Source organism: Prionailurus viverrinus, chromosome A2 (genome assembly GCF_022837055.1).
Source record: "Prionailurus viverrinus isolate Anna chromosome A2, UM_Priviv_1.0, whole genome shotgun sequence".
Lineage (NCBI taxonomy): Eukaryota > Metazoa > Chordata > Mammalia > Carnivora > Felidae > Prionailurus > Prionailurus viverrinus.
This window is the reverse complement of record NC_062562.1, coordinates 116368798-116394181: the sequence shown is the minus strand read 5'-3', so window position 1 is coordinate 116394181 and position 25384 is coordinate 116368798. Positions and strand designations below refer to the sequence as shown.

The 25384-nt window shown below is 36.4% G+C and overlaps 1 protein-coding gene across 5 annotated transcripts in view; it reads right to left on the bottom strand.

The window, feature by feature from the left end:
* Positions 1-3377: 3377 nt before the first annotated feature.
* Positions 3378-25384, bottom strand: part of STK31 (serine/threonine kinase 31) — a 73212-nt gene continuing 51205 nt past the window's right edge. For all 5 annotated transcript variants that reach the window (XM_047848935.1, XM_047848938.1, XM_047848936.1 and 2 more), the window contains 3 exons: positions 21037-21159; positions 10662-10730; positions 3378-3737 (listed from right to left, as the gene is read on the bottom strand). In XM_047848935.1, the coding sequence (XP_047704891.1) occupies positions 3510-3737; positions 10662-10730; positions 21037-21159 (420 nt within the window). In that variant the 3' untranslated portion in view covers positions 3378-3509. The remainder of the gene's footprint in view (positions 3738-10661; positions 10731-21036; positions 21160-25384) is intronic.

The following is a 25384-nucleotide window of genomic DNA, read 5'->3' as shown; positions in this document are numbered from 1 at the left end:
ATGGGGCTTTCCAAGAGAGCTGCCATATAGGTCAAATAGTGACAATTCCTGGCAATGGTGCTTTTTGAGAATATTGGTTATTAAGCCATTGGTTTTCACAGCTAACATGACTGTAAGGCTGCTGGTTTATGAGGCTACTGCAGAGCTGGGGGCAGGGGCATGGGAACAGGACAAGTTAAAACATGACAAAGCTTGCAATTCTTACCAAGATTCAGTTGTTTCTCCTTGAATAAATGTTCTTCAAATTGATGCAAGTCCTTGGTTAATTCCCAGAGTTCTGAAAAAGTTGATTTTGACAATATTCTGCCAGTGTTCTTATTGCTTTTATGGAGGATATTTTCAGAAGTCCTTACTCTGACCAATCCAGAACTGCTTCCACATGTAGTTGTAATAACAGAAGATATGTTATACCAACAACTAAGAAATGATAAAGCATGTCACTTGCTGAGTTAACAGATGTTGACATTTAAATACATCCTGAAATGACTTAGCATTGATACTATGAAATGAACCAGAAGCTTCCCATAAATTTCTTTTCAGAAAAAGTTCATATTCTTAATTCTCTCCTTTTCAGTACCTTGATCTAATACAGGACATTTTATTTGCCTCAATTACTTTAGTGAAATGTGCCATCCTTGACTCTTTCCTCACATCCATTATTTCCCTGCCCAAATCATCCTGATTAGCTACTTTATTCTAACATAAACTGGACTGTGCAATTCAGCTGCTCACAAGTTTCTAATAGTTTCATCTCTTATAGAACTCACAATCCTCTATGATCTATGTGCAAAATACTTTTCCAAGCCCATTCTCAGCTCCCCCATTAATGTCCTATACTCCAGCCAAATTCTTGCCTTTTCCCAAATCTACTCTTTGAGCTCTTTTAATTCCCTTGGCCTGAAATACCATCTCCATTTACAAACAAGTGAAATTCCATTGTTCCTCTAAAATGGTTCAAATGTCTATTCCTCAACCTTATCATTCTTCTCTTGCCTTTCTTTCTTGTAGTGACATACATTATTGCTTTTCTTATAGCTCATTATACTGCATCATTCTCAAACTGCCCACAGGACAGTGAACATATCTACTTGCCTTTGCATTGCCGTTAAACATATATACACATATTTCAAGAAACATATGTAGCATTTGGGGTGCCTGGGTAGCTCAGTTGATTAGGCGTCTGACTTCAGCTCAGGTCATGACCTCGCGGTTTGTGAGTTTGAGCCCCGCGTCAGGCTCTGTGCTGACAGCTCAGAGCCTGGATCCTGCTTCGGATTCTGTCTCTCCTTTCTCTATCTGCCCCTCCCCTATTCTGCCTCTCTCAAAAATGAATAAACTTTAAAAAAAATTGTTTTAAATAAACATGTGGCATTAAAGAGATACTTAAGAATTTGTCTCTTTTCATCACACATCATTATTTGCCATTTTAAAACAATAAATAAAAATAAATACTACCTTAGTATGCCACAAAATCTAATTGCCACCCCAGTTTCACAAGAGAAAAGTTGCTAGGCATTATGTGGAAAAAAAAGGATCTCACCAATTTTGGCATACACTGGGTTAAATAAAACTAAACAGTTTCTTTTCTAGACATTTTAGAAATGTTACCATCTAATGTGTATAATCAATCTCCAATTTAGCATTCATTATTTTCCAAACAACTAATCACAGAACTCTTTTTGTGCTGAACATCCCAAGGGACTAGTGTTCAGCAAAACACATTTGGAAAATGCCGGTCTAATTCTTTAAACACTGAGTATAAACAAAGTGATCTATTCTTTGTTCTTTTTAATTATCCAAGTTTACTTTAAACCTAACTACTGCATCTTTATAACTGAATCAGCTAAAATTAAGCTCTACTATAAAACAGGAAACCCAAAAAGTAGCAATGGCTTGAATGTGTGGCAATGGTTCTCTTTACTATGCATTAGAATATGACTTAAAGTGCTTGTTAAAACACAGATTTTCAGGCTCTACCCCTGGATTCTCATTTAGTAAGTCTAGAATGGAGCCAAGAATCTGCATTTCTAATAAGTTCTCAGGTGATGCTGAAGCTGCTAGTACAGGGACCACACTTTGACGTAAGGATTTATTCTCTCAAGTAATATGAAAGGTTGAGGCTGGTACAGAAGCTGCAGAATATTAAGGACATTAGCCCCTTCTAACTTGCTACTCCATCACTCCAGTCAGGGTTTCATCCTGACTTTCATCAAAGTCACTTCATGATCCAAGGAGGCTGCCTAAATTCTAACCACCATGTTCACTTCTAAGCAATAAAAAAGGGGTAAAGGCAAAAGAGCACATCTCCCAGCTAAGTCAGCTCCTTTTAAGGAGCCTTATTTGCAAGAACTTATGCAAAAGACCTCAACTAATGGTTAGGAAATGGTAAATGTAGTCTTTTAGGCAAATACATTACCATCCCAAATGAAACTGGGACCTATTATTAACAAAGAAAGGAAGGCTGGGTTTTAAATAGGCAACTAGATACTCTACCATACTACTTTAGTCCATATACACTTCAATCACCAAGTTCAACTGGTCTGCCTTCTAATTATTTCATAAATTTGTCCCATGAGTTTCATCACTATCTCTATTTCTCTAGACCTTCTTTTCATCATTTCTCACCTACTTTATTTTAACAGCCTTCTAACCAGTCTCCCTACCTCCTATCCTGGTAGTAAGCAGAAGACGGATTTTGAAGAAGGTAAAGCTATTTAAAATTCTTCAACGACTCCACATTTTCTATAAAAGGATTAGGTCTGAGTATTTTGCTATTTTTACAAAGCCTTCACCCACCTACTATAGGACTATTCCCTGCCTATACTATTAAACACAACAAACTGTTTCTCCCTTCAGTGCTTTTATAATGCTTTCTCTGCCAATTAAGATACTCTTGCCCCTCCTTCAACTTTATTACTCATTCTTTAACATTTCACTAAGGTACTACCTCTTCCAGAATGCCTTCCATGACATCCCTCTTCCACAGTGTAAATATCCCTCCTGTGCATTCCCATAAAGCTCTGTACAGGGCTATCACTGGATATTCCACATTGTATGATGAAGATTCATTTGTATCTCTGACTTTCTCAATAGACTGTGTGCTTTATAAGCGTACAGACAATGTTTTAATCACCTTTATATCTCCAGAACTGAGTACAAAACCAATTATCATTTGTTGAATGTATCACCTTTCACCATTAGCTGGCTCATATAACTGAAAATCTGCATATGATTTGTTCAAAAATCTAATAACTTTTCTACTGTAAGTATCATAGTCTAATTATGCAATTTCAAAAAGTAACCACAGACAAAAAATCCTTCCATAACAACTCCAGTTAAATGAAATTTCAAAGTATACAATTTTTTGTATAGCCAAACATCTTTTATTTTTCACAACTGGAATACTAGACACAACCTAACTAGCTCCAGAACACTTCCAGATTTTTTCTGTTTATTTAACTAAACAGTTTTAAAAGGAACATCTGCAACAACAAAAAAATACTAATCTATCAATCAAAGTTGGCTTCACCATTTCTTGTCTTTTCCTTATATTTATTCAAGTTCTCCGTCTTTAATTCTTCTTCCTCTTTATATTGGGTATATTCAGTATCTTTTTCTGGGTTTGGAGGTGATTTCCCCTTTGGCACCAAGAAACATTCAGCATTCCAAACCTGCTCAGCAGTCATTGAACTTCTACAATAGATCAAGCTATAGAGGAGGGATTTGACATTACCATCCTGCAAGGAAAAAGACAGGTTACAAAACAAAAGTAAAATCAAAACAAAAAGACAAACCTCTATAAGGAAGGAGGATCCAATTCAAAAATACTTTTAATCAATAACACAAAGCTAAAATCAATTTTTCCTATTTAGATTTTTTACGATTTCTACAAAATTCAATTAATTTTTATTGGAAAGGAATTATTATTCCTATAATAAAACAATGGCACTGAATTACAAGGAAAAACTGTAATAGGAAAGAGAATCACAGCTGAAATATCTCAAAAACAAGTGAAATTCCAAAAAAGAGTATTTTAAGACTATTCCTTTTCCCTTTTTTTAGGGCACTGGTCAGAGTTTGACACTATGAAATTATTACACTGAAGCTCTGTCTGGAAGGGTAATCTCCTTTACTGATCAACTGTCTCTGGTTTCAGTTTTGAGGTTATCACCTCTAGGAACTCTTCAACCACCACCACCATTGTCATCATTCTCATTTTTTTTTCAATTTTTATATCATCATCATCATGGGAGCCAGAATTTATTAGGTATCACTATTTCAAAGTTATTTGTATTATCAATTTAAACAACACTATAAAACTGCTCTTCCATTATTTCCACCTGACAAAGCATCTGGGTATGTCTTTTTTTCCTCTCTATGATGACTCCTAACAGAACATATTTCACACTGAATAAAAATCACCTATTTATTGCTACTGTCCTCATTAGACTCTAAGATCCTCAAGATCAGAAATTTTAGTATATCACTTCATCCCCAACACATCCCCTAGCACAGTGGTAGGGATATAGCAGATATTCAGTAAACACCTGCTAAATTTATGATTGACAATGCCCACATTGCACTCTACAGAATGTTTTTTAAAATGTTTAAAGACAGAAACTTCAACAGATATAAACAACTAAAAATTACAAAATCTAAATGAGAAAAAATTAGCACATGCTTGTGAAAACCACAAAAGTAGATTTAAAATAAGTAGAAAATCATATCAGGATTTTGAAAAAAGACTCTCATCACAAATGTGCCAACTTTCCCTAAGTTAATTTATAAACCTTATACGATTCTAAAAAAATATAATCATTTTTTTGGAACTAGATTTAGTTAACTGTAAAGATCTTTTAGAAAAACAATAAGCAAAAAGTGACATGAAATCTCTAATAAAAAAATAGCAATGAGGAAGAAATTAGCCCTCCCAAGTATTAAAAGGTAAAAATCTGTTAATTAAAAGAATATAACACTGAAATATGAAAAAAACAAACCAATGAAACAAATTAGAAAAACTAAAAATAAACTCCAGCACAAATGAAATTTTAGTATGCAAAACAATGGTATTTGAAGGGAGGATATAACTTTTTAATAAAAGGCATTGGGACAAAGGGATACCCCATGGAAAAAGATCAGATCTATTCCTCACACCAAAGGATAATTCCAAATGTATCAAAAATCTAAATGTAAAAAATAAAATTATATAAGTACTAGGAAAAAACTACTCAACTCCCGAAAGTAATGACAAACAAAAAATTCTTCCTTAAGCTTTTCCCTCTCATAGATTACTAAATTTCACTAAATCTTAAAACACAATTAAAGAACAAATACAAAAACCATCTCTCTAAAACTCAAACTTAGGGGCACCTGAGTAGCTCAGTCAGTTAAGATCCAACTTCAACTCAGGTCATGATCTCATGGTTTAGTTCACAAATTTGAGCCCCGCATCCGTCTCTCTGCTCTAAGCACAGAGCCCTCTTCAGATCCTCTGTCCCCCCTCTCTTTGCCCTTCCTCTGCTGGTTCTCTCTCTCCCTCTCAAAAATAAAATAAATAAATAAATAAATAAATAAATAAATGTTTTAAAAAATCAAAACCAAAATTAATTATGTATCTGATGATATAATCATATAGAAAATAATTCAAGTAACTTTAAGACATGTATTTTGACTTTACGATCTTAGTGGGATAAAATTCTAATGAGATATATCCTAAGAACAAATAGAAAAACCTACCAAGAAATGTTAAAAACTATATTCAAGAACCTTAAGTATTTCTAATAATATCATTGTTATTACTAAACTATTACATTTGTTGTAGAATAAAGCTATTATGTAACTGCTAATATCATAAATATTAAGATAATTAGTGTAAAAGGAAGAGGAGATTTAAATTTAAGTAAAATGTCTATAATCTTGAATTTGACTTGGAAAAACTTATACAATGTATTCATTTTTACTTTTCTTTTTTTTAAAATTTTTTTTTTTTTTTCAACGTTTATTTATTTTTGGGACAGAGAGAGACAGAGCATGAGCGGGGGAGGGGCAGAGAGAGAGGGAGACACAGAATCGGAAACAGGCTCCAGGCTCCGAGCCATCAGCCCAGAGCCTGACGCGGGGCTCGAACTCCCGGACCGCGAGATCGTGACCTGGCTGAAGTCGGACGCTTAACCGACTGCGCCACCCAGGCGCCCCTACTTTTCTTTTTTTTAAAAAAAAATTTTTTTGATGTTTATTTACTGGTGGGGAGGACAGAAGTGGATGAGACAGAGGATCCAAAGCAGGCTTTGGGCTGTCAGAGCCCAATGTGGGGCTCGAACTCACAAACTATGAGATCATGACCTGAAGCCAAAGTCAGACACTCAACCGAGTCAGGCGCCCCTCATTTTTACTTTTCTAAAAAAAAATATGCACTGCCTTTTGAAAAGATCCAATAACAATGAGCAACCTTTAAACCCAGATCTTTGTCTCCAAATTTCCAACTAAAAGGATTCAGGATTCCTTGGAAAATTGGCCGATCCAGTTATTAGATAAGGATTGTAGAAGATAATTAGGTACATAGTATCATGCAAAAATCAATTTATAAAAGACAGATCTGTGAAAAAAGTCACAGGATGCATCTTAAATAACATTCTCCAAAAAATGGGACGCGAGCAAAAAATTGACTTAAAATTAAATGAGACACATGAAACTATGTTTAAATCTATTACAATTTTAAAATATTTAAAACAAAATTTTGAAATCTGACTGATGTCTTCTGGAGGATACAAAGACACCAACTCACTATTGTTAAAATTGCTTTCCCTGAAATTACTGAATGAAGTAAAATTTAGGGTAACCCAATATCTGGTGAGACAAAGTTTATTTTTACAGAAGGATTCCAATTAATAAACACAGATGCAGTAACAGAACTGAAAAATCACCATTCTTCAATAAAACAAAATACCTATACTACAATCATCAATGCTAAAACTATTAGGCAGTAAATGGAAAAATTAATTAATGCATAGATTAGGCTGAACCCATTGATAACTCTTACTGTGACACCTGACACCTTATGACACCCCTCACATGATACAACAGATGTGGAAAGCACCACCTATAATACATACTTGGTGTAAAAACTGAATCTGAGGGGCGCCTGGGTGGCTCAATCAATTAAGCATCCGAGTTCAGCTCAGGTCATGATCTCGCAGTCCCCCCTGTGTCAGGCCCTGTGCTGACAGCTCAGAGCCTGGAGCCTGCTACAGATTCTATGTCTCCCTCTCTCTCTGCCCCTCCCCCACTCACACTCTGTCTCCCTTACTCTCAAAAAATGAATAAATGTTAAAAAAAAATTTTTTAAACTGAATCTGAATTAACTATGTCTCCATATCTACAAGTTTTTTTTTAACTGGAGAAAGGGGAAATATGAATACCATAAAGATATAATCAATCAATTCCAAAATGTGAAATTAAAGTTTCTTCACCAAATAAATGGCATGTAGAAAAGGATGTGGGTGTGAGGAAACTTTACAGATCACAGGAAATTTGATATATTAACCAAATACAAGTTGATCTTGCTGAGATCTTGATCAGAAAAAATACATATATATAAATATATTTGAGAAAATTAGGAAACTAAAACATGACCTTGAAGAATTATTTCTGGGTGGGGGGAACCTGGGTGTCTCAGTCGGTTGAGTGTCCAACTTCAGGTCAGGTCCGTGATCTCACGGTTCATGGGTTTGAGTCCCACATCAGGCTCTGTGCTAACGACTCAGAGCCTGGAGCCTGTTTCAGATTCTGTGTCTCCCTCTCTCTCTGTCCCTCTCCTACTACCACTCTGACTCTGTCTCTCAAAAATAAATAAACATTAAAAGAAATTTTTCTAATAAAAAAAATAAAAAAACATTGCTGGGAAGGTAAGCTGGTACAGCCACTGTGGAAAACAGTATGGAGGTTCCAAAAAAAATTTTAAATAGAACTACTATATGATCCAGAAATTCCACTTCTGGGTATTTATTTGAAGAAAACAAAAACACTAACTCAAAAAGATATACGCTGCAGTATTATTTTATAATAGCCCAGAACTATAATAGCCCAAAACTAAAAACACTAACCCAAAAAGATGTTCACTGCAGTATTATTTTATAATAGCCAAGATATAGAAACAACCTAAGTGTACATCAACAGATGAAGAAAATGTGGTGTAAATTATGGAAGCAGCCCAAGTGTCTACCCATAGATCAATAGATATAGAAAATGTGGGTACATACACAGACACACACACACACACACACACACACACACACACACACACACACAATAACAATACGAATATTATTCAGCCATAAAAAAGAATGAAATCCTGCCATTTGCAACAACATGGTTGGACCTAGAGAGTATAATGCTAAGTGAAATAAGAAATGCTCAGTCAGAGAAAGACAAATACCATATCATTTCACCCATGTGTGGAATTTAAGAAACAAAACAAACAAGCAGAAGAAAAAGAGAGACAAAACAAGAAACGGCCTCTTAACTGTTATTGTGTAACTGACAGAGGTATTAGAGGATAATTAATTCACTAGTTACCATGTAACTGCATAGTGTTGGCACAAGGATCAATAAACAAGCCAAAGAACAGAATAGAGCCCAGGATTCATGAGTACATGGAAATTTGGCACAGAACAGAGTGGCATCATTCATCAGTGGGGACAGACTGACACTTGAATAAATGGTGCTGGGTCAACTATCTATCCACATATAAAAAGATACAATTAGAACCTTACTGAATATATACAAAAATGGATTCCAGAGAGATTAAAAATACAGAGGGGAAAGAGAGGAAAAAGTGAGTCCAAAAAATGGCAGATGAAGAACATTTACCACAATAGAAAAGATTCATTCATTCAAAAAATATTTAATAAGGTCTTACTATACCTCAAACACTGCTATGGACACTAGGGATACAATGATGCACAACACAAAGTCCCTGCCCTTACTGAGCTACAGATTAAATATAATTTTTTAAAAACTTAATGAAACAATAATCTATTTTTATTTTTTTAATGCTTATTTATCTTGAGAGAAAGTGAGCGAGTACAAACAGGAAAAGGGCAGAGAGACAGGGATAGAGAGAATCCCAAGCAGACTCTGTGCCATCAGCACAGAGCCCAACATGGGCCTCGAACTCACAAACTGTGAGCCAGAATCAACAGTCAGATGGTCAACTGACTGAACCACTGAGGCACCCCACAATAATCTATTTTTAAAAGGACAGATACATACATAGACTTTTCTGGGAAGATTCACAATAACAATGGTGCTTCTGGATGGCTGAGGTACATAATGATAGAGATGTGCTTCTTTTCGTAACTTTTGAATATTTTATCATACATATGATATATTAAGGAACTACCTTGAAATCAACATAAGAGCTGTACAACAGAGAATGAACTGCTCTGAACTTAAGCAGAGGCTGAAGGCCATCTGTTGGATCTATTACTGAAGAAATTCTTCTGAGGGCTAGAAACTAGTGAATTAATCATCCTCTAATACCTCTGTCAGTTACATAATTCCATGATTTCTCTCCACTTGTGATATCGCCCCTGTAAGGTCTAGACTACAGTTCCCTCATTTGTTTGATAACTATGTGTGACTGCAAAACATAAAGACAGCCCCATTCCCAGCACTAACAGCTGCCTCAGATCACACAAGCAAATACTACACAAGCCAAGTATTCTTCTAATTTGATTTCCACAAGTAGCTACCCACATTAAATAAAGACTTCTATTTATTCACCTTCTTTATGTATACACCTAGCAGAGTGCCTAGCACACAGCTAATGGATTACAACCTGCGGTAGGCAAACTTCTAAGATGTTCCCCAATGATTTCTCCTTCCTGGTATTCATGTCCTTATACAATCCCTTCCTGCTGAGTGTAGGATTGACCTAGTGAGTTGGTTATGAAAAACTGTGACTTCAGTCTAGCTAACAGACTCTGTCTACTACTTTCTCTGCTCATACACTTTGATGAAACAAGCTGCCATGATGGAAATACGGCAAAAATTGAGGGCAACTGCTGGTCAACTAGAGGGGAACTGAAGTCTATCAACAATCATGTGAGCTTAAAAGTAGATCTTCCTCAGCTGAGCATTAAGATGACTACTACAGGGGTGCCTGGGTGGCTCAGTCGGTTAAGCGACCGACTTCGGCTCAGGTCATGATCTCGCAGTCCGTGAGTTCGAGCCCCACATCGGGCTCTGGGCTGATGGCTCAGAGCCTGGAGCCTGCTTCTGATTCTGTGTCTCCCTCTCTCTCTGACCCTCCCCCGTTCATGCTCTGTCTCTCTCTGTCTCAAAAATAAATAAACGTTAAAAAAAAAATTAAAAAAATATAATATGATCTTGAAAGATACCATAAAGACTATTTTTAATTATTACTTATATTATTTATATAATTTGTGTGGAAAATAGACAATCTAGCAGCATTTTCTAGCAATAATTCTCTGGCAGTGGTGTAAGCAAGGCATTTGAATTTTTTCAGTATTTCTTTATTGTGAATGCCATTTTGCATTCTTACAAAAAAGTAGAGGGCATTTTCAAATATTTACATTTTACATTACTGCTACACCTACAGCATATGTTTCCAACCAATAAATGACAAAAAGACCACATACCAAATGAAACTGATCCACTTTTGGGATTCCATCTTCATTTGTCTCAAATTTCTGATTTTGAACAAAAAGCTGTTAAAGAAAATGAGAACAAATAAATTCCCAATGTAACAAAACATTAATCCTTACAACCCAGTCAAATCTGGAACTCTTCAGATTCTGCAGAAAAAAGAAGGGCTCACTCAAAGGACACACATTAGCTTTTAAAGAATAAAAACACTTTCATGTTAATAACTACTTGTTCACAGATAACTGAACAGTTCCTGGGGCTCCTCAAGTATCAATCAGATTTGATGAATATACTACATGCAATTTCAATACTTCATCACCTTTTGAGTAAATATATTAAAACTCAGCAGTTTATATCATGTTGGTTGTATACATTAAGTACAAATAAATTAAGCATGTTTCTTTCCTCCCTAATACTTAACCTGTATAATTCAAGAAATACGTGTTAAACTTTTAAAACTCTTACATATGGAGAATTTCTTTCATACACAAAGTATTCCAAATCCTATGTATTTCACCCAGCACCAACAACCATCAACCAATGATCACTTTTACCCTATGCACAAACCCATATATATTATTTTTGAGGTAAATCCTGTATGTTTCATAATTTCATCTGTAAATATTTTAGTACATATTTCTAAAAGATAAAGTCTTTTATTGTGACACAATATTATCACATTAAAAATCAGTAAATTTTTTTTAGTAATTCTTTAATACAGGCATACCTCAGAGATATTATGGGTTTGGATCTAGACCACTGCAATAAATCAAATATCACAATAAAGCAAGTCAAATGAATCTTTTGCTTTCCCAGTGCATATAAAAGTTACATTTATATCATACTGTAGTTTATTAAGTGTACAATAGCATTATGCCTAAAAGAAAAACTATATATATATATAAATTTAAAAATACCTACTGTTAGAAAATGTTAACCATCATCTAAGCTTCAGTGAGTCATAATCACTGATCACAAATCACCATAATGAATTTAATAATAATCAAAAAGCCTTAAATATTATGAAAGTCACCAAAATGTGACACAGACACTACGGAGACAAATGCTGTTGGAAAAACGGCACCAACAAATGCTTGACACAGGGTTGCCACAAACTTTCAATTTGTAAAAAATGCAGCATCTGCAAAATGCAATAAAGTGAAGCACAATGAAACTAAATATGCCTGTATAAAATATCATTTTCAATTTTTTTTAAGGTTTTATTTTTGAGTAATCTCTATACCCAACATGGGGCTCAAACTTAACAACCCCAATCAAGAGTTACATGTTACACCCAATGAGCCAGCCAGGCACCCCTAGTTTTCAAATTTTTACTCATCTCATAAATATCATAAGTTACTTTACTTATATAAAGTTTATTTAAATCCATACCCAAATAAGTTCCACACACTGTAATTTAAAAATGAGCAAAAAGACAGGGTGCCTGGGTGGCTCAGTCAGTTAAGCATCCAACTTTGGCTCAGGTCATGATTTCACAGTTCACAGTTTGGGCCCCACACTGGGCTCTCTGCTGTAAGCATGGATCCTTTGTCCTCCTCTCTCTCTGCCCCTCCCCTGCTTGTTTCTCTCTCTCTCTCTCTCTCTCTCTCTCCCTCCCTCCCTCCCTCCTCTCTCTCTCTCTCAAAAATAAATAAACATTTTTTTTAATGAGCAAAAGGACTTCTGGTTTATTCCTGCTTCTCACCATTAAGTAAAACTATGTTTCAAATAACATAACAACCAAAGGCAATCTCCAAAAGGTCAAAAGAGGAAAATAAACTGATTAGAGACCCTGGGACAGGAGGAGTGAGAGTGACAGGGTGTCTTAAGGCCCCCACATAAAAAAAACAAAAACAAAAAAAATGTGACTCAAATAGGATAAACTCAAATTAATGAAACTTCTGAAAACTAAAAACAAAACAAAATAATCTTGAAAGCAACCAAAGAAAAACATTATCTACTGAGAAATATCAATTTGAATAACAGAGAATTTCTTATGTGAAACCATGGAAACCAGAAGGAAGTGGCACATCTTTCACCCGATAAAAGAACTTTCAACCACAAATTCTATATCCAGCAAAACTATCCATCAGGAAAAAGGGTGAAATCAAAATGCTCTCCGATGAAGGAAAACTAAAAGAATATGTCACCAGAAGACATACTTTTAAAGACTGGCTAAAGGAAGCACTTCAACCAAAAAGGAAATAAATTTTGAAAAGAGTACGGGGTGCAGCACCTGGGCGGCTCAGTTGGTTGAGCATCCAACTCTTGGTTTTGGCTCAGGTCATGATCTCACAGTTCATGGAACTGAGTCCTGCAACACACTCTGTGATGCACAGCCTGCTTGGGATTCATTCATTCTCTCTCTCTCTCTCTCTCTCTCTCTCTCTCTCTCTCAATAAATTAAATAAACATTTAAAAGAAAAATGAATACTGGAGCATCAGGAAGGAATAACAATGGAAAGAACAGAAATATGAGGGAATACCAAAGACTATCCCTCTCACCATAAGTTTCCTAAATCATATACAATGACTGATTGTATTACACTATCTCACATTCAAGACAATGCTGGTTAAAAGTAGGAGGGCAAAGGAACCTAAACAAAAGGCTTCTACACTTCACTCAAAGTGTTGAAACACTGATACCAGTAGAATGTAATAAGACACATACATATAATATCCATACTAACAACTAAGAAAACTATAGAAGGCAATACACTCAAAAACACCATAATAAATCAAGATCAACTCTTAAAAAATATTCAAGTAACCCAAAGGAAGGCAAGAAAAATCAATAAACAAGAAACAGAAGAAAAAAAACAAAACAAATAATAAAATGATAGATTTACCCCCAAAGTATCAATAATCACCTTAAGTGTTACAACAACATAAATTGACCTAGAGAGTATTATACTAAAGGAAAGTCAGACAGAGAAAGATAAATACCATATGATTTCACTTCAATGTGGAATCTAAAAAACAAACAAAATAGACGCATAGATACAGAGAATAATCTGGTGATTGTTAAAGGGGTGGAATTTGGGGGAGATGGACAAAATATGAGACAGGGATTAAAAGATAGAAACTTTCAGTTATAAAATAAACAAGACATTGGGATGCAATGGAAAACATAGGGCATATGGTTAGTAATAATTCAGCAACTTTATATGGTGACAGATGGCAACTAGATTCACTTCATAATGTGTATATATAAATGCTGAATCATTATATTGTGCACCTGAAACTAATATAATATTGTAAGTCAACTGCATTTCAATTAAAAAAATAATAAAATTTCCTAGTGTTAACTAGAAAATTCCCACGTTTTAAAAATATTTCTTAAATCACCATAAGTGTCTACTACCTCCATTAAAAAGCAAAGACTTAGCAAATATAAAACACAATGCAATAGTATGTACAACCATATTTACAAGAAATTGACTTCAAATTCAACACAGTTTTAAAATAAATGGATGGTAAAAAAAAAATACCACACAAAATTAATTTTAAAAACAAAGAGATGGTCATATTAATTATAAGATAAAGTAGATGTTAGAGTAGAGAAAATTAGTACAAAGAAGGATATTACATAATGATAAAAGGATCAATACACCAGAAAGACATTACAATCCTAATATGTACACACCAAACAATAAGATCTTAAGATATAGGAAGCAGAAATGGTAAAGTTGAAAGGAGAAATACACAAATTCAAATTAGAGTTGCAGGCTTCAGCAGCTCTCTCAATAACTAATGAAACTACTAGATGGAAAAACAATAAGGATAAAAAGATATGAAGAACATAATTAACCAACAAGATGTAATTTACATGTATATGTATAGTAAATTCCACCCAATAACAGAATACATTTTTTTCAAGATCTCAAGAAATATTCACCAACATAGACCATATCCTAGCAATAAAACAAACCTCAACCAATGTTCAAGGATGGTATCACATAGATTACACTCTTTGGCCACTATTAAATCAAAGTAGAAATAGAGAAATACAGTAAGAAAATGTCTGAACACACGAAAACTAAATACCACAGTTCTAAATAATTCATGGTCAAGAAGAAATCTCAAAGGAAGTTAAAACATACATAAAACAAAATGAAACGGCAGGTAAGGTTTGCTCACTGATTCCTGAGATTCCCAGCAGCGTCCAGACAAACTCTTAAGAACCATGTGGTTCAAGTGCTACACGCTGAAATAGATTACTATTTCCCTTACCTCTGTTATCCTACACCTTCCAACAAAAGCTTCAATTTCCTGTATTAAAACTCTTCAGAAGTAAAATAAGTGTGGCTTCCGTTTTCCTGACTGAACCCTAACTGAGTCCTCAAAACTACATTCTATCCAGCATCAAAGCAAATTGCAGATTATAAGTTAATAAAAAGAAAACTACAGGCCCAAAAATGGTATCACTCAAGTTAAGCTCCCAAGTCAGTAAACCAAGACTTATTAATATCTAACTTAACTTCAGTTTCAACCTCCCCCCAGGAATGTAACCTCTAGCCAATCAACATGGGAATTTCCTGGTCAGCACTAGGAAATTTACTGACAAATCCCCTTTGTTCCCCTTAGGAGAATGATCTTGCCTAAAACAATGGATTTTTTGCAAATGATTTCTTTTATTCTACTTCCACTTTACCTTTAAAAACCTTTCCTTTTCTATAGTCCTTTGGAGCTCGCTTCTACTTACTAGATGGGATATTGCCAGATCCATGAATTGATTAATAAAGCTAACAGATCTTTAAAATTTATTCAGTTGACATTTTGTTATTTAACAAAGGATTATCTTCTAACAAGCCTCTTACTAAGAAGCTAATTAGCCTCTTATTAGCATGAACTAGCACACTGATCTAAGAGATAATTGGAAAATTTTGAGAATTCATAACAGGTAAAAATGCCAAGGCATGATTAACTAGAAGGCAAAATGAGGGAGATGGAAGAATCAAAGAAGAACACAAGTTGTTGGCTCAGATGACTGGAAAAGGCTATTGGGGGAAAGTTGGGTGAAATGGGATAGTAGTAAAGAGTGCACATTCTGGAGACAGACTGGCTGGGTTTGAATCTTGGTTCCACCTCTTAGCAGCCATGGGATCCTAGACAAATCATCTAATTTCTCTTTGCCTCAGTTTCCTCACTTATAAGGCTGTGGGGAATAAGCTTAGGAATTCCCTGAGCTTGCACCGATGGGTCAACAAGCCATAAAGAAATAGAAAGACACAGGATGTACGCATCCAAAATTAGATAAACAAGATTAGGTAAACAGGGCAAAGGCCCCCAATATAGGACAAAGGTATAGGAACAGGAAATCTCAGGATGAAAATACCCAAGACTGGGTAAACAAGATTAGGTATTCAGGGAGGAAGCACCCCCCAATGTAGCACAATAGCAGAAAGCTGCTTTCACAGGAAGGACGGACCAAAATAGGTAAATAGTTAAACAGGGCTATAGACAGCAGCAGGGCAAAGTTGCCCAGAGTGGAGCTAATTAGCAAAAGATAGATGCCTTGTTGACCCTGATGTAGCATGCTCTGTCTTATTCCCTAGGCTAGCTAAGATAAACAGATGGGGTACTTCATGCCTGCTGTAAACAACCATCTGCCTGGCATCAGGACTTTGTTTTTTATTGACCCAAACCCCTAATATGTTTTTATTGACCAAAACCCCTAATACTACATATCTTCAAAACCCCCTTTCCCTCACACCTATGAGTTAATGTTCACAGTTTAATTGTCTCTTTGTGCACTCCCATCATGCTTATAAGTCTTCTGATCCTAGTAAAAATGGAGCAAGGACCCTTACTCAGGCTCTTGTCTCCTCCTGGATATTAGCCTCTCTCTCATTTCAATCCTGCATCCACTCTCTTGCTGGACAAGAGAGAACTCCAGACCCAGAGTCTACTACACATAAGGCCACTGCAAGAATTAGGTTGGATAAATACATGCAAAGCAACAGATATATAGTAAGCACTCAATAAGTATTACCTATTTTTGTTTTTTAAGTATCACGTAACTCGGGACATAGGGTTAGCAATGTAAAATGTTGTCTTTATAAGGGCCTCTAGTCTTATCCCTAAGAATAGCTTGGTAATTAAATGTTGACAATAGTTGAATCTGGTTGAAGAGTATAGAGTTTCATGATTCTTTGTTTCTGAGTAAAAATTTCCACAACAAAACAAAAACTAATAGTTGTGCTTATCCTAACTGGCCCACTTTGATCTTAGGGATAATGGTTTGTATGACAGACTAGATTTCCTTTCTTATAATTGCTAGAAGAAAGATTCGAGCTATCATAGTGGCTTATCCATAGAAAATGTATTCATCAAGGATAGAAAAAAAGGCTTGTTTTTCAATCAGTACTATTCCTTTTGAGTGCTATTTTCAGGTCATATCTGAGCCCAATGAACATGACCATGATCATTTTGCAGTGTCTGCTATAAGAATGGTAACACATGAATTGTGTATCAGCAGTACTAAACAGGTTTCTGTGGTGGATATTTGGTAGTACTCTCATTCATGGTTTGATTTTATGTTCACACCCTCTTTTTCTTTCTTATCTACTTTCAACTTATCATGTCTTGTTCTATTTTAAAGTACTTCTGTGAATGAATTGCCTTGTGTCCTTTCTGGAACAATATAAGGTATCTAGTAAATTAAGATGAAGTTATGCAGCAGGAATGTACACACTACTGGAAACTCTGGCCAGAGAACTGGGTTACTGTCATAAATGTGGGAGCTCTAACAAATAAATGGTACCAGACACTATGAGAGTAAATAAGAAAACCCAAGGAAAGGCTATACAATGAAAATTTTAGTAGAATGTAAGGAAAAATGGTGGGGGCACTAACACTTAACATGCATTAAAGAAGAGTAAAAGAAATGCCCAGTCACAAAGGTAAAAGGAACTCAGAAGATGTGCCATAGAAAACAATGAGTAAAGAAATTACTGTGGGGGCACCTGGGTGGCTCAGTTGGTTAAGCTGCCGATTTCAGCTCAGGTCATATGATCTCACCATTTGGTAGTTCAAGCCCCATGTTGGGCTCTGTACTGACAGCTCAAAGCCTGGAGCCTGCTTCAGATTCGGTGTCTCCCTCTCTCTCTGCTGCTCCCCCACACACATACTCCCTCCCTCCTCTCTCTCTCTCTCCCTCTCTCTCAAAAATAAACATTAGAAAAAAAAAGAAAGAATTCACACACCCACACAACATTGAGTCTTCAGTCTATGACCATGATGGCTTCGTATCTGTCTTTCTTTGCCCCTGCCCTGCTTGCACTCTCTCCCTCTCTCTCAAAATAAACATTAAAATAAATAAATAAATAAATAAATAAATAAATAAATAAATATGGATTGTTTGTTTTGAAATTTTTTAATGTTTATTTCTGAGAGAGAGAGAACGAGCCTGGGAGGGGTAGAGAGAGAGGGAGACACAGAATCTGAAGCAGGCTCCAGGCTTTGAGCTGTCAGCACAGAGCCTGACATGAGGCTTCAACTCACAAAGTGCAAGTTCATCACCTGAGCTGAAGTCCAACACTTAACTGACTGAGCCACCCAGGCACCCGTTTTGTTTTTGTGATACACCAGACTTAACCATATTTTTAGGCTGACAGAGAAGTACAGAATAAGAAGAAATACACTGAGGCAGTAATTGACATCCAGGTATAATTTATATAAAATACCTTATAAGTCAGTTAAGCACCAACTTTGGCTCAGGTCATGATCTCATGGTTTGTGAGTTTGAGCGCCACGCTGGGCTCTTTGCTGACAGCTCAGAGCCTGGAGCCTGCTTCAGATTCTGTGTCTCCCTCTCTCTGCCTCTCCCCTGCTCATACTCTGTCTCTCTTTCTCAAATATAAACATCAAAACAATTTTTCAAAAAAAAAAAAGGCCTAGAACCATTTTTGCTGAAATTGTATTGAATCCATAGACTTATTTAAGAATTCACATCCAGGGGTACCTGGGTGGCTCAGTCAGTTGAGTGTCCAACTTTGGCTCAGGTCATGATCTCACAGTCCATGAGTTCAAGCCCCACGTCAGGCTCTGTGCTGACAGCTCAGCCTGGAGCCTGCTTCAGATTCTGTGTTTCCCTCTCTCTCTGCCCCTCTCCCACACACATACACTCTCTCTCTCTCTCAAAAATAAACATTAAAAAAAAAGAATTCACATCCACACAACATTGAGTCTTCAGTCCATGACCATGATGCAACTCTCCATTTATTTACATCTTATTTAATTTTGCTCAACAATATATCATAGTTTTCAGGGTATAGGTCTTACGTATCTTTTGTCATGTTTATCCCTAAAAACTCTGTATTTTTGATACCTATATAAATGATTTTAATTTCAATTTCCTATTGTTGGTTGCTAGTATAGAGAAATACAGTTAATTATTATGATGACTACATCCTGAAACCTTGCTAAACTTGTTAGTCGTAGTAGCTCTTAAGTACATTCCTCAAGACTGTACATAATTAATCATGTCATTTTTGAATAAAAACAGCTTTACTTCTTCATTTTTAAACTGTATGCATTTTATTTGTTTTTGTAGTTTTATTATACTGGCTAAAACTAGGATCAGCAAACTCTCACTTGCACACCAAACTTATGCCACTGCTTATTTCTTATACAGCCTACATGCCAAGAATGGTTTTCACATTTTTAAATGTTTAATAGAAAATTAGGAGTGTCTGGGTGGCTCAGTTAGTTAAGCACCCAACTGGATTTCAGTTCAGGTCATGATCTCACAGTCATGAGATAAAAACCCACATTAGGCTCTGCACTGACAACACAGAGCCTGCTTGAGATTCTCTCTCTCCTCTCTCTCTCTCTCTCTCTCTCTCTGCCCCTCCCCTGCCTTCACGCTCTTTCCCTCTCAAAATAAATAAACATTTATTTTATTTTTTTTTAATATGAAATTTATTGTCAAATTGGTTTACATACAACACCCAGTGCTCATCCCAACAGTGCCCTCCTCAGTGCCCATCATCCACCCTCCCTTCCCTCCCACCCCCATCAACCCTCAGTTTATTCTCAGTTTTTAAATAAACATTTAAAAAGTAAAATAAAGGGGCGCCTGGGTGGCACAGTCAGTTAAGCGTCCGACTTCAACCAGGTCACAATCTCGCGGTCCGGGAGTTCGAGCCCCGCGTCAGGCTCTGGGCTGATGGCTCAGAGCCTGGAGCCTGTTTCCGATTCTGTGTCTCCCTCTCTCTCTGCCCCTCCCCCGTTCATGCTCTGTCTCTCTCTGTCCCAAAAATAAATAAACGTTGAAAAAAAAAAAAGTTAAAAAAATAAATAAATAAATAAAAATAAAAAGTAAAATAAAGAAAAGAATACTATTTCGAGGCACCTGGGTGGCTCAGTCAGTTAAGCATCCAACTCTTGATTTCAGCTCAGGTCATGATCTCCCAGTTCGTGAGTTCAAGCCCCATGTCGGGCTCCAGGCTGGCAGTGCAGAGCCTGCTTGGGATTCTCTCTCTCTGTCTCTCTCTCTGCCCCAATCCCTGCTCACTCGCTCTCTCTCTCAAAAATGAATAAATAAACTTGAAAAAAAAAAGAATACTATTTCATGACACATTAAAATTATATGAAATTCAAACTTCAATTCCATATAAGGTTTTACTTATTTACTTATTGCAACAGAGCCATTCATTCATTTACATATTTTATGGCTACCTTATAGAGCAGCAGAGACTGTATGACTCACATAGCCTAAAATATTTACCATCTGGCCCTTTATAGAAAATTTTGCTGACCCCTGGGCTAGAACCTCCAGAACAATGTTAAGCAAAAGAAATAAAAACAGAAAAATATAAAACAAGAAAAACAAAAAAAAGAAGTAAAAACAGATATTCCTCCCTTGTTAATACCAATCCCTCAAAATTCACAGGAAAGAATAGGTTTAAGCCATGGATTAAAAAACAGCTATTTGGTTTATAATGAAAACAGGAACACTTACTCAAGGCTCATTTAACATTTACTTTCCACATATGCAGGAACTGCTTACAGATTAATATAGGACAAAATTATCTTCACTGTTAATATTGTCTTAAAGAAAGGTAAAACAATAGCATAATATGTAAAATATATATCAAGCAAATTGTAGAAAGTATACAATAGGTGACAGGAAGTATATGAATAGTTTTTGAAAAAACTACAAAAAAAAGAAAAAACAATTTTCTACTAAATTTTTCTAATTCTTCTAAAAATCTACCACTGCTTTTCATCCAGAGCAATATGTTGAGCAAAACCACTATAATATTATCACTTTATATACTTAAGTACATACAAATATGTTTGTACATATATATATATACATATATATATGAAACTAATCTATTACAATAAAAAATTACATACCCATAATAAAAGGCAGCCATAAGCATACAAGTCAGAACTTGGAGAAGCAGGCTTTCCCATTTTCAGTTCAGGTGATATCAAACTCAAGTCACCAACCATCATGTTCACTGAGGCTCGCTGGTTCTACAAAAACAACAGGTTAAAAATTTTAGAGGCAACACAGATGAGTTAAGTCCTCTGCATTTAATTAACACAAAAAAAAACAAATTCATTTGAAATATTTCATTCTCTCTTGCTTTAAAATATTTTTATTCAATTTTTGCTATTATAAATTGCTCTTAAAATTAGTCTCATACAATTAATAGTGAGACTTTGGTTACATTTCACATTACAGATTGAAGTAGACTAAAAACCAAAAAACACCAATTATTTAAATAATTGGTACTTCTTGTAAAAATAAAGTTCATTAGGGCAAGAAGGAGTGCTATTTTCTAATTCTGAAAATTCTAAATAACTTTAAAAACTGGAAGTCAACAAAGTACTTTTCTTCCTTACTGATCATTATTTTTTAATTTGCTTTCTAATTTTGTTTATGTTTGTTTGTTTGTTTGTTTGTTTGTTTATTTATTTATTTATTTATTTATTTATTTATTTATTTTGAGAGACAGAGTGTGAGCGGGAGAGGGGCAGAGAGAGGGAGAGACACAGAATTCAAAGCAGGCTCCAGGCTCTGAGCTGTCAGCACAGAGCCCGACTCCAAGCTTGAACTCACAAACCATGAGATCATGACCTGAGCCAAAGTTGGACGCTTAACCGACTGAGCTACCCAGGCGCCTCATTTTTTAAAATTGTTTTAATGTCTATTTTTGAGAGAGAACAGGAGCAAGGGAAGGGCAGAGAGAGAGAAGGAGACATAGAATCCGACGCAGACTCCAGGCTCTGAGCCTCTGAGCTGTCACCACAGAGCAGAAAGTGGGGCTCGAACCCGTGAACTTGTGACCTGAGCCGAAGGTGGACACTTAACCGATTGAGTGACCCAGGCGCCGTGATCGTTTTTTTTTTTTTTTTTAATTTTTGTTGTTGTTGTTGTTGTTTTGTTTTTTTACTCTTGAGAGAAAGAGAGACAGAAAGTGACAGGGGAGGAGCAGAGAGAGAGGGAGACACAGAATCTGAAGCAGGTTCCAGGCTCGGAGCTGTCAGCACAGAGCCCAACACGGGTCTCAAACTAACAAACCGTGCAAGATCATGACATGAGCCGAAGTCAGACGCTTAACTGAGCCACCCAGGCACCCCTGTTTTTTGGGGTTTTTTTGAGGTACCAAACTATTTTACAAAGTGATTCCTCTATCTTTTCACATTCTCATCAGCAATGTTTGAGGATTTCAATTTCTCTGCATTCTTGCGAACATTTTATTGTCTGACCAGTTTTTTTTTTTGAAGTTTGTTTATTTAGAAAGAGAGAGAAAATCCCAAGCAGGCACCCTGTCAGAGCCAAACCCAATGTGGGTCTTGAACTCAGGAACAGTGAGATAATGACCTGAGCCAAAATGAAGAATCAGATGCTTAACAGAGTGCAACACCCAGGTGCCCCAGAGCAATTCCCTTTTGACTAGTATAAGTCATAACGCTTTATACTTCAGTCATCTGCAAATCACAGGGTAATGCCACCTGTGTATATGCAGTCTTAATGGTTTTCATATGGTAGCTCAAAAAGATGAGAAAATGAAAATGTAAAACTATAAAGAAATGCTGGATTATGAAGGATTTATACAATGTATACTTATTGAAATATTTATCCTATTAGTTTATCTGAAAATTCAGATAATGTCCTAAGAAAAACAACTAAGTTAGGAGTTTAAAAAGGTTCTCAGGGGCGCCTGGGTGGCGCAGTCGGTTAAGCGTCCGACTTCAGCCAGGTCACGATCTCGCGGTCCGTGAGTTCGAGCCCCGCGTCGGGCTCTGGGCTGATGGCTCGGAGCCTGGAGCCTGTTTCCGATTCTGTGTCTCCCTCTCTCTCTGCCCCTCCCCGTTCATGCTCTGTCTCTCTCTCTGTCCCAAAAATAAATAAACGTTAAAAAAAAATTTTAAAAAGGTTCTCAACTGGTAAGGGTCCTGGTTAACTCACCTTTTGAGCATGCCATTTGCAATATTATACATATCATGATTACTCCAAGAATTATTCTTCCCCCTTTATACTGATTTGTCAACTGTCGTTATCCCCCAAAACATTGTTTTAATTTTCATTTAAAATTATTGACACTGAAATACTGATTAAACTCACCTTTGCTCAACTTTTTCACACTACTTTCAGATTGAAATATTAATCAGGAAGAAAAATTTGAAAGATAGTCTGTTGTCAAGATCACTGCTTTTCAGACTTTATAGTGCATGTGAATCACCTGGGATCTTGTTAATATGCAAATTTTTATTCAGCATTTTTGGGATGGAGATTGTGCATTTCTTCTTTTTTTTTAAGAGGCTCTTTTTTTTTTTTTAAACATTTATTTATTTTTGAGACGGAGAGACAGAGCATGAACAGGGGAGGGGCAGAGAAAGAGGGAGACACAGAATCTGAAGCAGGCTCCAGGCTCCGAGCCATCAGCCCAGAGCCTGACGCAGGGCTCGAACTCACGGACCGCGAGATCGTGACCTGAGTTAAAGTCGGACGCTTAACCGACTGAGCCACCCGGGCACCCCGTGCATTTCTTAACAAGCTCTCAGGTAATGCTGTAGCTGCTGGTCTTTAGGTTACACTGTGAGAAGCAAGGATAAACATACTGGGAGGAGAAGACATAATTAACAATTAGTGGTATGTGCTAAGTAATTATCGTGCTAATTACCTTTACCTTTACAATCACTCTTTAAGGTAGATATTATTCCCATTTTATAGTTGATTTAGCCTCAAAGAGTTTAAAACCCAAGGTCACACAGCAAGTAAGTGGGAGGGTAAGAATTGCAGCCAAGGTCTGTCTGAATCCAGGGTTCATGTTCTTGTTACTGATCATCCTTTGACATTAGAAATCATTGGAAATGGTATATTTGGAAAATGATGGAGAAAGGGGTAGTGGGAAGAGCCCAGATGGCTCAGTGGGTTAAGCATCCGACTTCAGCTCAGGTCATGATCTTGCGGTTTATGAGTTAGAGCCCCCTATCAGGCTCTGTACTGACAACTCAGAGCCTGGAGCCTGCTTCAGACTCTGTCTCCCTCTCTCTCTGCCCCTCCCCTGCTTGCTATCTCTCTCTCTCTCTCTCTCTCTCTCTCTCTCTCTGTTAAAAATAAACATTAAAAGAAAAAATTTTTTAAAAAGGTGGAAGAGTTACTATAGAGCAAAACAAATATATATAGCAAAAAATTCCACTACCAAGGGAAATGAAAGTATATGTCCACACAAAAATTTGTCCATAGCAGCATTATTCACAATAATCAAAAAGTGGAAACAACCCAAATGTCTATCAAATGATGACTATAAAACCGAAATATGGTATACCCACAGAATAAAATATTACTTGGGCATTTTAAAAAAGGAATGATGTTCAGATGCATGCTATAAGACACATAAACCTTGAAAACATTACACTAAATGAAATAAGCCAATCACAAAAGGCCACATATTAAATGATTCCATTTATAGGAAATGTCCGGAATAGTACATCCACAGAGATGAAATTGAATTAGCAGTTTCCAAAGGGCTGAGTAAAGGAGGAAATGAGGAGTGACTGCAAATTTGTATGGAGTTTCTTTTGGAGGGAGTGTCCTGAAATTAGAAAGGTGATCAATGCACCACTGTGTCAATATACTGAAAAACAATACTGATTGTACACATGTATAATATGTGAATTATATCTCAATAAAGCTGTTGTTTTAAAAAAGAAACTTGGGGCGACTGGGACGCTCAGTCAGTTGAGTATCCAACTCTTGACTTCAGATGAGGGCATGATGCCAGGGTCATGGGATCAGGCCCTGCATCAGGCTCCATGCTGCACATGGAACCTGCTTAAGATCCTCTCTCTCTCCCTCTGCCACTCTCCCTTGCTCATGTGCACATGCACTCTATCTCTAAAAAAAATAAAATAAAATTTAAAAAACTGCTCCCTTGTGATCATATATATTTTGAGGCCACCCATTCTGCCAAAAAAAAAAACAACAGACCACAATATGCTTTCATTGTCTGATATCTCCTATCTCTACAAACTGCTTGTTCTGAAGTTATAAGACACCAAATTAGCAACTAATGTAGTTGAACCAGCACTTAAACTAAATGGAAAAGTCCAGGGATGCCTGGGTGGCTCAGTGAGTTGAGCATCCAACTCTTGATTTCAACTCAGGTCATGATCTCACGGTTCATGGGATCAAGCCCCAGATTCTCTCTCTCCCTCTCTCTGCCCCTCCCCTGCTCACATGTTCTGT